This window comes from Opisthocomus hoazin, chromosome 14 (assembly GCF_030867145.1).
Source record: "Opisthocomus hoazin isolate bOpiHoa1 chromosome 14, bOpiHoa1.hap1, whole genome shotgun sequence".
NCBI classification, from domain to species: domain Eukaryota; kingdom Metazoa; phylum Chordata; class Aves; order Opisthocomiformes; family Opisthocomidae; genus Opisthocomus; species Opisthocomus hoazin.
Genome location: NC_134427.1, coordinates 20445506 through 20458138, shown reverse-complemented (window position 1 = coordinate 20458138; position 12633 = coordinate 20445506). Strand labels below are relative to the sequence as shown.

At 47.5% G+C, this 12633-nt stretch overlaps 1 protein-coding gene and 1 pseudogene across 4 annotated transcripts in view; both read left to right on the top strand.

Moving 5' to 3' along the window:
• CAPN6 (calpain 6) overlaps positions 1-11166 on the top strand; it is a 68523-nt gene extending 57357 nt beyond the window's left edge. For 3 of the 4 annotated variants that reach the window (XM_075435732.1, XM_009945225.2, XM_075435731.1), the window contains 2 exons: positions 6564-6700; positions 8177-11166. In XM_075435732.1, the coding sequence (XP_075291847.1) occupies positions 6564-6700; positions 8177-8359 (320 nt within the window). In that variant the 3' untranslated portion in view covers positions 8360-11166. The remainder of the gene's footprint in view (positions 1-6563; positions 6701-8176) is intronic. The other variant, XR_012765519.1, reaches the window with a different exon arrangement.
• Positions 1240-1357, top strand: LOC142363160 (U2 spliceosomal RNA; annotated as a pseudogene).
• Positions 11167-12633: the final 1467 nt, after the last annotated feature.

Here is a 12633-nt window from a genome sequence, read left to right as displayed (position 1 = left end):
CCTGCAGCTGCCAAAGACCAGGCTTGAGCTGAGAGAGCGTTTTGGGATTTGGTGCATTGTGACACAGACCCTCAGGAATATACAAATAGGACTTAACACCAATGTGTGATAAATATTTTAATTACAGCATAGCCCAAATAGCTTTAGGACCCAGTACTACCACACGTGGTCAGGTTGAGTGGAAGCATCTTCTTCCACTTTGATTTCAGCATCCAGCATTGGGCTGATGATTACCCTGACAGAACTGGAAAGGTAACCAATTGCGGGAAGAACTGTTTACACAAAATGCACCCACAGATTTTCTGTTTAAACCTAAGCGAACCTTCTGCTTGGTTATTTTTCTGCTGAAAAAGTGAATAATTGTGTCAAGTGATACTATTTGTGAATTAGAATTGAAATCATGAAGTGGCTGAAAAAAAATCAGTCCATCATTGCCAATCGTTTTCTGAAGTGTTTCCATTTCCCTCTGCGAAACAATGTGCCATTTTTAAATTCATCAAAAACATGAGGGCATTTGAACGCAAAACCTAAATGAATCTTATTCTTTGACTTTAAATAAAACTTCACCAAAAAGTTATAATATTTTCTTTTTGTATCAATATAAAGATTTCAGTAAAAGCCTTTGTCTTTTTTCAGCCTGTAGTTCAAATTCTCACCCATTCAGGGGGCACTGAAGGAGAGCTGAGTTACTTCCCTTCAGTGGCTTCCCCATTATCTTGAATTCTGTTGTGAAACTCCTGTTTCAATCTTTCTTTATTACCCTCTTTTTTCCTGTGTCTCCAACTCAATGTGCATTCATAGAATGTCTCGCAGAATGCCGTATCTCATAGCAGCTTCAGACAAATGGAGTAGGGAGAGTGTACAAACAAAAAAACTATGAAGACAAATGTGCACTGCTGACATTTGTATGACACAATAAAATCAAGCTGTGCAATGACAAGGATAACGCCCATAACTGGCACTCTGCCTTCTAAGGCGCCGTGCTAGGAAATTTGGCAAAGCTCCCAATGGATACTAGAGTCCATTTTTGGTAACACAAAAAGCTGGGTATGGTATATGTTTCTCACATTTGGGAGTTTTTTTTGGTAGATTAGAAGAGTGGATATAGAAATTCCTTGAACCACACTGTCTGGATTGTGAATTTACACTAGAAAATAATGTGTCCAGGGACATTAAATATGCCTTATTCTAAGATTGCTTCCTAATACTGCCACAAAAGAATGCAACTCCTTGTCATCTCTCACTTCTCGGCCTTTTGGTTAAGATCATGTGTAGTATCTGTTCTTATCAGTTTAATATCTGATATGTCCTTGATGAGAGGACTTTATATTAAATGGATTTTTGGGTGTGAGCATGTCCAAAGAAGGGCAACGAGGATGATGAGGGGTCTGGAGAACAAGTCTTACGAGGAGTGACTGAAGGAACTGGGGCTGTTCAGTCTGGAGAAGAGGAGGCTGAGGGGGGACCTTATCGCTCTCTACAACTGCCTGACAGGAGGGTGTAGTGAGGCGGGGGTTGGTCTCTTCTCCCAGGTAACTAGCGACAGGATGAGAGGCAATGGCCTCAAGTTGCATCACAGGAGGTTTAGATGGGATATTAGGAAAATTTCTTTACTGAAAGAGTGGTCAGGCACTGGAACAGGCTGCCCAGGGAGGTGGTGGAGTCCCCATTCCTGGAGGTGTTTAAAAAACGTGTAGATGTGGCACTTGGGGACATGGTTTAGCAGGCATGGTGGTGTTGGGTGGATGGTTGGACTCTATGATCTTAGAGGTCTTTTCCAACCTATGATTCTATGATTCTCTCTGGCTTTTCTGGATCCACGTCTGGACCCTCTCTCATGCTTATCTCGAGGAAAAATAGCAGCCAGGCATCTGGAAAAGTCCAGCTTTCTCAGAAGTGAGTTTAGACCTCAAAGTTACATGGGCAGTTACTGAAATACCGGCCTTACCTGCTGCTCCTGGAGCATTTCCTGACGTGAACTAGACTTAAAAGTCAAACAGCAGCCTCCTGTCTAATCCATACTGTGAGATGAGGGAAGGGACCACACAGCAATTGCCATTGGGAGTGACAAGCAGAGGCTTCCTTTCAGGCTGGGCACAGTCAATATGTCTATTCAAGTAGAAAATACGTAGATTAAGTGTTTGTGTTTGCCTGCTGCTAAGGGGACCTCACAGAAATGTTGCTCATTTCTGGTGTGAAGGTTGTTGGCAACTGGTTTCTCTGTGAGCTGCTGTGTCTGATTAGCCCCACTGCATCTCACAAGGGTTTCCCAACCTCTCCTTCACTTTCTGATCTGCAGCATCTTAGCCCTCAAGCTGCTGCTTCTCTTAAGCTCAGTCTCTGTCCTCTGTCAGCTGTATTCCCCCTTGTCCAGCCACTTGCCTGGTTTGCCACTATCATCCCTTAGCACAGAGAGAAGGCAAAATTTGATGATAAAGGAAGAGGTTATGATGCATTCTGAAGCTTTTTGATGCAGCTGGATAGAGGGATTTCAGACTCGAATGCACTGTTCTTCACATGAGCCCATCACTGTCATCTGAGAGTTGTGCTTAGCCCAAACTTCTGCCCTACTACTTAAACAAAACTGGAAGAGAAGGAAGGTTGCATAGCAAGTGCACACCCGGCCTGGCTCACAAGCTGGTTGTCATCAGAACCCTGCTCCCTGCCAGAGGAAGGTTATTTAATCTGTTTTAAATTTATTGGAAAGCTTCTCCTTGCTGTTGCCTTTGCTCCATTGCCCTGTCTGGAAAAAACAATGGACAATTTGCTGTTGTCAAGAATAGCGGATGAATCTAGCTGCCCAGACTCGATTCTGGCTGCGCATAGGCTGCTTCTCTTGGAGTTCCTCTCTCCGAGTTAGCTTGTTCTGAAGCTGATCCAACTGTGAGTCAAGTGTAGTGGCAGGTTTGCAAGAAGATGAGGAAGCACTGTGTGCTTGGAGATTTTGTGTTTCTCATTCTGAAGTCTGTTTTAAAAATTGCTCTTCATACTGTCTGTCACACTCTTTTCTCCAGAGCTTCTCTCCGAGAACAAATCACCTTTTGCATTTTTAAGTCTTCCCACTGAAATTCCATGCTGAATTCACATGTTTAATTGCCTTTCACCATTTCTTTTCTAAACTAGGTATTGTGATCTCCAGTATGTGACATACCTGGTAAGCAGAGTATCTGGTACCTTTAATGGCAGTTGCCTTGGCAGCAGTCAGCAAAATAGAAGGAAGGAGAAGACAAAAAGCAGCCAGTAAATATCCAGTCAAAGCATGAGAAGGGAAGCAGAGACAGGGGGAGGATTTATTGATGCCAGTGGAAAGACTCCCTTCTATTATCTGTGTTGCAGGAGAAACTGAGAGGTATCATGTGAGCAAAGACTCAGCTGCAACAGGCAAAACAGCCTGTTGTAATTCCCACGGCAGTGCTTGTGTCTCAGCACCGCATCTGCTCTGTTTGGCCCATGCCCTTTTCCAGTGACTGAGTTTGTCAGAGCTCTTCGTATATCAGTAAGAGCAGTCTAGCTGGAGAAGAGTGGGCATGTCTCTGAGAACTTTTTCTCAAGAATGTGTTTCTAGAAAGCCTTTTGGTACAGTGCTGAAGGATGTGGATGCTAGATCCTCAGTCCAATTCTCAAAAAAAAAAAAAGTTAGCGTTCAGCTACCGTGCGTAAATTTCTTTAAGCCTTAGAAAAGTCACTACTGTTCAAGTGTTTCTGCCTTTTATAGATTTCAACTTTTTCCTTTCCGCTGTTCGTTCGCACAACTTCCCATGTCAGCATGGCCACAGGACTGAGATGAAACAGCTGTTTACACACAGCGTGGTGTTCAAGGCGTAGCTCGAGTCGCGTGTGTGCCTGAGAAGGGAACCCAGTCCTCTTTCCACTGCCAGAGCAGTTCCCAGAGTAGCGGCTCCAGTTGTTTTCATTCCCGGCTCATGGCGAATACTAGAATGTTGCTTTTCCACGTTAGCCCTTTCTGCATTGTCTTTGTCCTGTAAATAAGCCAGGCCCAGAGCTGCAAAGAACTGGGCCAGCTGCAGCTGAGAACGGCCCTTGTCTGGTCCCACACGTGCAGCTCTCCCATTTCTTTCTTTTGTTCTGGAATTGGAGCCTGTCCTCCTAATACCACTGACCACTCAGCACTGTCACCCTGAGGTCTTGCTGTGAGGGTACCTTTCCTGTTCCTCTCCTACCTCCCTTTTTTCCTAGCTCTTTGTAAGAATTTGGATCTGTTTCTTTCAAATGTTAGCTTTCCTTTTCCTTTCGTTTAGCAAGTCCCTTCACTAACAGCTCCCTGCTCCAGCAGATATGCCTGTTACCTCTTTAAGCTGTGTCCTTTCCCCACCCCTTCTTATGCCCTTTATCTCTTAATTACTGTTAATAATCAGATGTTGCTTTGCTCTTTGTCTGCGGCCAAAGTAGTTGACACCATTTCATGCAAGACCCTATTCCCTTCAGATCCATTTTCCAAATCTCTTTGCAATGGGGGGAGCTTTCCCATCACTGATTACACAGCGTGGTGCCGCCCCGTGCCCCAGAGCTCCATCCACACATTCAGTGACACAGAAAGTAATTGCCTGTCAGAAGAGCCAGTGCATTGCTACCTGCTGTAGAAAGTGTGAGATGTTGTCAGGGTAACAGGCCACGTCTGGCCAGGTGTAACCATGGTGCAGCATATGGAAAAAATCTGTTTCTTACTCCTAAGTGGAAGTAGCTCCTTCTGGTTTGGATGTAGCCATTACGTGGTTTGTTTGCGTGAGAGGTTGGTATCCATTCCTGCAAATGAGTGACGTGTTTAAGGAAAATCATCCTGGGTATGAACTGTTAAAAAACGAAAGCTGCCTTAGAATTGTGCTGCCTTACGGTTGTCATTCCAGTGGTGGCATTTTCAAGTAGATGGGGATGAAATGTGTGTAAGAAATGATCGCGAGTCTGACTTGCACTTACACACGTTCATTTATTTAAAATCCGTATCTAATAAGTAGCAAGGTGTGAAAAAACAGACATGCTGTCATTGACAATAGGAATGGACAGAAATAGTTGTGTTGAAATAAAAAAAATGATAGTGCCTGTGTTTAATTAGAAGTTAATTAGAAAGTGGAATGATCTATTCTATTTGAGGATAAAGACAGGTGTTTCCAAATCGGTTCGTGCTCCCTATTGGAATGGAAAGAAAATACCAACATTTATAACGAAGTAAAAATGTTCAGTTTAAAAAAAAAACCAAAGCATGTCTAGAATGTTGAATAATCTCAGTAGGTTGCATATCATTAACGTGTAATTTAAAACATTAACTAGGTAATAGATACAAACATGTTGTGATAATATAAACTTTAAAATTACATTGATCCAAATGACAGAACTTGTCTCCGGTTCATGGGAATGAAATGAGAAAATGGGGAGGATTTGCTTTGACAGTTTCCCACAGAAAATGATGTTGAAACCAGTGCACTCCTACAAAATGTTTTTGCATTTTGACAGTATTTTACTTTCTGGGAGAGAAACTGCTTGAAAACTACCTCCTAACACTAATACTCACATCGGAATACAGTGGACGGCACTTTGAAGCTAGGCAGTCTAAAGGCGGGCACTGAGATGTGCATGCAGTGATCTCTAGGCAGTTCTGTGCAGCTCCCGTCCTAGTCCTCCACAGGAATTGTGGACGATGAAGGGTTTTTACCTCCCATTTTGGCCCAGGCGCCCGGAACCACTTATCAGATTGCGCATCCACAGGTGCATTTTGGCTCTCACGTCTAGAGCAACGTCAGGGAGCTTAGAGTTTCACTTTGAAGACTTTCTGTTAGATGAGCTGGGAGGATGGAGCAGGCCCAGAGGAAGGCTACAAAAATGATCCGAGACCTGGAATACCTGTGCTGTGAGGAAAGGCTGGGAGAGCTGGGGCTGTTCAGCCTGGGGAAGAGAAGGCTGCGGGCAGACTTTATTGCGGCCTTCCAGTACCTGAAGGGCCCTACAAGAAAGCTGGAGAGGGGCTTTTTACAGGGGCCTGTAGTGATACAACAAGGAGTAATGGCTTTAAACTGAAAGAAGGCAGATTTAGATCAGATATAAGGAAGAAATTCTTCACCATGAGGCTGGTGAGGCCCTGGCCCAGGTTGCCCAGAGAAGCTGTGGCTGCCCCCTCCCTAGCAGTGTTCAAGGCCAGGTTGGATGGAGCTCTGAGCAACCTGGGCTGGTGGAAGGGGTCCCTGCTCACGTCAGGGGGGTTGGAACCAGATGATCGATAAGATCCCTTCCAACTCTGACCATTCTGTGATTCTATGATGCACAGCAAGGGAATATGGAAAGATTGTGATCCCAGTCTAGGAGTGAGCTGGTTTCACAGCGAATGGTGCTTGGTTTCCAGCTCTGAGCATCCAGCTGTTACAAGAACGAGGTATCTCACCTTGCTGGTGATGGGCAGCTGGCAGTGGATGTGACATGCTCTGGAGCCTTGTTCCTGCTGTCAGTAGCAGTGGTGCTGCCAAGTGAAGGAGGAGACTGTTTCTGCCGGGTTTCTGGGTAGGGTTCAGCTGCCATTCCATGTCCTAAGAGCTGTGCTGCTGATTGTGCTTTAGGAGCAGATCCCTATGTGCTTATCAAGTGTGAGAACCAAAACGTGCGCTCCCCTGTGCAACATGATACGACCAGTGCCATCTTCGACACACAAGTGATTTTCTACAGAAAGAACATTGACAGCCCCATCATCATCCAGGTGAGATAAGCCATGCAGGGTGGGCTGCTAAAGCGGGTAGGGGAGCACAACAGCATCAGCGGGCTTGACGTGTGCTAACTCTTCCTTCATACGACTGATACCCAGGACAGAAGTGTGAGAACCTCTGCTTCCTTACTGTGCTACGCCTGGAGCTGTTCAGCTGCTCTACTGATAGTCCTGTCTAGGTCTCTTCCATAAAACAGCAGCTGACAACACTTGGGGATCAGAAGGCATATTTTATTCCAAGGCTTTGAAGGAATTCGCAGAATTACCTTTTGCCTCATTTGGTACCTGACAAAACAAAGAAAAGCCAAGTGTTGCGTAGAGTCAGTGCTTGAAACAAAACCAAAGCTAAGGCTACCATTAAGAACTTTTTAACCTTGAATTTTAGTCCTGTGGGAACTAGGTCACACTGTTTAACCTCAGCACTAGCTAGAGAAACAGAGCTTGGTATTTAGATGAGACAGTCCCGGAAAACTTTGGGAGAGTGGAACAGCATTTCAGTTTGATACAGTTGTTTAGTGCTAGACAAATACTAAGGACTATGTCTTCTTCATCAGCGTAGGGGGATCTTACAATGAATCTGTGAATCAATTCACTGTGGCACATCAGGGCCAGAAACTGAAATAGCTTCAGAGCACTGTGTTGCAAGAAGAGTTGCATTTCTGACTTTTTACTGCAGTACTGGTATGTAGTACTCCCGCGCCATAGCACTCCTCTGAAGGAACAGGTATATTCTACAAATACCAATAGAAAGAGGGTGATAGCGCTGTTCTCCCCCAAACCACACGCTGTACTTATGGATTAGAGGGAACTGATACAACAGCTGATGGAACATGGTCTGTGTTCTTGGCATGTGCAGGATTTACCTCATTGCCTGATCTTTAGTAAAGATTCGATTTACACGTGGGTCCTCACCCCATCTCTCTACAGTATGCAGCACAAACACTTTAACTTCTCCAGGATAACTGAAAGTTTGATACTAATGAACTTCACAGACCAAAGACTGGCACGTGAGACTAGCAGCAAAACCCGCTGTTAACACCGTTTCAGCTGCTGCTGTCCCTTGCTCTACCAGCGGGGACCTGGCTCTAACACAGGCAGAGGAAAAGCGCTGAGGACACTGCAGAGGTGAGCACGAGCAGGCAGAATGGCACAGACAGGCTGATTGCATGTAGGTTTTTACTGCTGATGAGCTCAAACAGGTAATTTTTATTCTACTTCTAGGCAGGCTGTGACCTAGAAAGCAAAAATCTGCATTTAGCTCCTTATTTGCATAGCATATGTAAATGAGCATGCAAATCCAGACTCGGCCACATGGTCTCTAGACAATTAGCTAAATTTAGATGTACACCCCCTCCTCACTGCTTTTTGAAGGGGTTAATGGGGGTGACCCTCCTCCAGCACAACCCTTTCAGGTGGAGTGTGAGAGAAGCACTGCTTCAGCTGCGTTTATTTCGGTTCCCTTGTCTCTAGGTCTGGAACAGCAACATCTTGTGTGACCAGTTCCTCGGACAGGCGGTGCTGGCAGCCTCACCCAGTGACCCCAGAGAACAGCAGACTCTGCAGCTCCGAGGGAGAGGCAGCCGAGAAGCAGCCGAGGTGCCAGGTCACATCACCGTCAAGGTTTTTTCCAGCGATGACCTCGTGGAGCTATGAATACCAAAGCCCCGCAGAGCCAGACAGAGCTGTCACCTCGCAGCAGGGGGGTTTGTCTGTGCTTTCTGTGTGAATGACTCGGGAGCAAAGGTTGCACATCATCATAATCGCTTTAAAAAGAAAAAGCCCTCTAACTCTCCACTTTATCATGGATAATGGGGAGAGAGGCTCTTAAAGAGGAAAAAATATATCTTTATACATATATATGTTCATGATACAGCAACTGCAGTAGAAGAGGGGCCAAACTAGACATTAACAGAAAAGCTCGTTACGATGTGGCCATCTTCCCCAGCAGCATCTTTCCGGAGCTCTCGGCACATCGGCTGGAGTCACGCGTGGCTGTTCTCACAGGTTCCCAGCACAGTGTCGTCGGTTCTCAGCAGTGGCACTGGATGCAGGCGGGAACGGCTGCGTCTCCGTGGTCACGTACCAGCAGGTTGGTGGGGTGGCGAGCACAAGGTGGATTCGCACTGCTCAGTCCTCATTCACTGCCATGCTGTATTTGGGAGGGGGATTTTTTTAAGCTTTGATTGGAATTTTTTCCCCCATATAGGGATATAAAATTCTTGGCGAATTTCGTAGTTGGTACAGATCAGATTTTCCTGTTGCTTGGTGGAAATGTCATTACTCAAGGAGTTCAGTCACGGATCGTAACCTTAAGACCAGGCATGCCAGGGCAATGTTAAAATTGAAGGGCATGTCTTGCAGTGCCTACTTGAACACCACAGCAAGTAAGAGCTTTGCCCGCATAAAGGCTCTCAGATTGACTTTCTTATTCTTCTATTCTCCACCTCGAGCTGATGACTCACAAGTTGATATCTCTGGCCAGGAGAAGGGCACCTCACAATTCAGCTGTGGTTTTGCTCCGAGGACAAATTCAGTAATGGGAGCCTCCTTGCTAAGGAGGCTTTGTCTAATCCACATGATGCTAAAAATGGAATTACACTCCCTTTGCTTCCTTAGATGTGATGCGTGGCACTAGAGTGAAAGAGGAGAAAATTAGCTCATGACGAGGATGGGTTTGTAAAACAAAGATGCTGTGCCCTGGCAGGTATCAGGTTCCACACTCGAAATTTTGCATCAGTTTATTGTTGACAACTTTGATGAAGTTTAACTTGGGTGTAATGGAGGACAGGTACCATTTCACACTTCCTTCAAAGCAGGGTTCCGGTACAAACTTTCTTTTACCTTTCGCAGATAGCCAGACGGCCGGGTTTCCTCACAGCAGACATTTCTGTGCTGTCAAGCTGCGCAGCGATTCTGGCAGTGTAAGAGGCTCACTGTGCTAGACCTCTCGGAAATGGATTTATATGGTTGCAAATTCTGGTCTTGAAAGTGAAGCTAGAGGATGACTGTTCTGCCTTTTGTACAGCCAGGAATTTTGGATTTCTGTGTACCTAGTAACCACTTCAGCCCTTCTGTGCAACTTTTATAATTTATAAAACGGCCCTCAGTAGAGTTAATGTTATTTTCACAAAAGGTTCTGAAGTCTCCTCAGGGCTGCAAAAGGGTTATTGCTGTGGTAGGAAAGTGCTTTCTCCGACGTGTTGGAGATGGAATGCAAGGCTATGAATGATACGATACTGCCATCAGCACAGCTGCGTGTACCAAGTGCCTAAACCCAGCTCTCTTTTTAAATAGCTTGGGCTCAAGCCATTTTGCACACGGAGCATTTGTCAGATGTGAACTACGTGCGGTTGACATCCCCACAGGCAAGTGTAGTTCTCTGTAAACTCATAGCTTCAGAGTTGGTTACTCTCAGATACGTTTGAAAACTGCAATTTTTTTAAAAAAGCATGACCTTCCTCATACAGACCAGAGCTGGGCAGGTCACACAGGCAACTGCAACTCAGTGCGGGCTGCCCTAGCCCTGCACTAAGGCCTGCCTGCTTCGCTTTTCCTCACACACTATTTTATGCCATGGTAGCTGCTTCGCAGCAGCGTGGCAGGAGGGGTGACTGCAGCCCATCGGCACACCTTCACCGTACGGCTGGAAAGCACCGTGCTGGCGTTCCAGCAGGGTTAGAGCCCCGCACTGCAGCTCGCAAGGCGTGCAGGAGGCCGTGCTGAAGCAGAGCAGAGCAGGCCATGTCGTATAACCCCCCTTCCAGACGGACTTTTCTCCAGGGGCTGTTCCGTATGAGGTGGGTGCAGCTTGGCAGCTGATTGATTTGGGTCAGTGTTTAGCCTGAAGAAGGCTCCTCCAGGGATGGCCAGCAGAACCACTTTCCCTTCTGCAAACCGAGGCAGCTGGCAGGAGACCGGAGGCTTATGCCTTGCTGCCCCAGCATTTGCCTGGTCCAAGAGCTTGCCTGAGCTCATCGAGGGCACAAATCCACCCCAACTTCTAGCTGGAGAAGGGGTTCCTTGTCTGTTCCTCTTGAGCCCCATGGCTCCCAGCACCGTCACTGCGTTTCAGCATTGCTGTAAGGGTTGTCCGCAGCCTCAGCGGGGCAGAGGGAGCTTGGCCAGCAATTCTTTTGTCATGTACAGCCTGACAAGGAGGGAAGTCAGGGTGCGGTGGGTAAAGGTGATGATTTTTAGGCCTTGCTAGTTATGTCAGCTCAAGACGTTCCCGTAGTTTGTCTCTGTGGTATGGGGACAGGGGGCCCTTGAACACCAGTGCTGGCCAGGCTGGAAATGGAATTTGAAATCAAATGTTACCAGAGCTGGGCAGTATTTTTTAACAATTAATGATAACTTGTGGGAAAATTAAGGGTTTTTTTGTGTGGGGCTGCATTTATGTACACGCTTGGGCCAGCTTCAGCAGAGAGTATTAGCCCCAAAGAATTAAAACAGATGGAAATAGTTGGAAAATGTTTCATTTCAACCTTTGTTTACTTTTCAATATGAAGTGACCTAAATAAAAGGTTGACAAAAAATAAACGAGTTCAGTATTTTCTGAAATGAAACGGTTGGTTTCAGGTGAAAGAAATCATTCTGGGATGACCCCAAATGATGTTTTTCAGCTTCTCAAGAAGAAAAAGGTACCTCAGCTGTTCACTGAACAGTTCTCCCCCCTGCCTGCCTTTTGCTTCACAACTGCCCCTACTTCCCCCTGACGAGTTCCCGGCTCATCGCAGTCCCCATGGTGCTGTGGCCTTCCTTGCTGTCCCCCGCCCTGAGGCAGACCAAGCCCCAGGCCTGGGGACTCGTCCTGTCCCTGGCTGCACAGTAGCAGCATCTCAGGACTCCTGTCAGATTTTCTGGCGTAACTCAGATCCGCTCTGCAGCCCTCGGCCCCAGGCAGAGTGCTATTTGTGTGTTAAACTAAAATGCTATTTATTTTAGTGAAGCCCAGTTTCTGTCCAGCCTAACGGGCTGGCATTGCCGAGCACAGCGCACAGCAGTGCCACAGGGGCTGGAAGAGCTTCCCTCTGCTCCTGGTTTTGCTGCTTATCTCAGCTCCATCCTGTTTCGAATCCTCACCCTGGGAAGCGGTGGGGCAGCGGACAGCCCGAGCGTGGCCCCCGATGTTAACGGCGAGCAGCTCCCGGCCAGCGTTTGTGAGTGCTGCCTTCTCCTCTCCTGCAGCTTCTGGTGAAAGCAGCCGACGCTGTCAGCACTGCCAGGCTGTGACTTACGAAGGCCGGAGGTGTTTTCTACTCCAAAGCGGAGGGCGTCACGCCTGGCATGGCCGTGCTGGCAGCCGCAGCACCCACCTTCGCGTTTCTCCTCACGATGGCTCGGACGTGGGAAATGCTGTCCCGGGGGCAAAGTCCAGAGTGGGAGCTGGGTCTTGGCCGGGCGCGAGCAGACCCCACAGCAGCGCAGGCTCTGCGGCCTAGCAGGGCCCGATCCCGCCACCGCTGCTGGGCCCCGGAGCTTAACCCGTGGGGTGGGAGGAGAGTGGGCAGAGCGGACAGCGCAGGGCTTTGGGTAGAGGCAGTTTGGTAGGGCAACGAGAAGAGGGAGAAGACAGGTGGTGAAGGTGCAAAACCAGCACACGTGTCCCTGGTGTTCCATTACCCTAGGCATCAGCACAGGCTGGGGCGGACCTGCTGGAGAGCAGCTCTGTGGAGAGGGACCTGGGAGTGCAGGTGGATGACAGGTTGACCATGAGCCAGCAGTGTGCCCTGGCTGCCAAGAAGGCCAATGGGATCCTGGGGTGCATCAAGAGGAGTGTGGCCAGCAGGTTGAGGGAGGTTCTCCTGCCCCTCTACACTGCCCTGGTGAGGCCCCATCTGCAGTGCCGTGTCCAGTTCTGGGCTCCCCAGTTCAAGAAAGAGGAGGAGCTGCTGGAGAGAGTCCAGCGGAGGGCTACGAGGATGGTG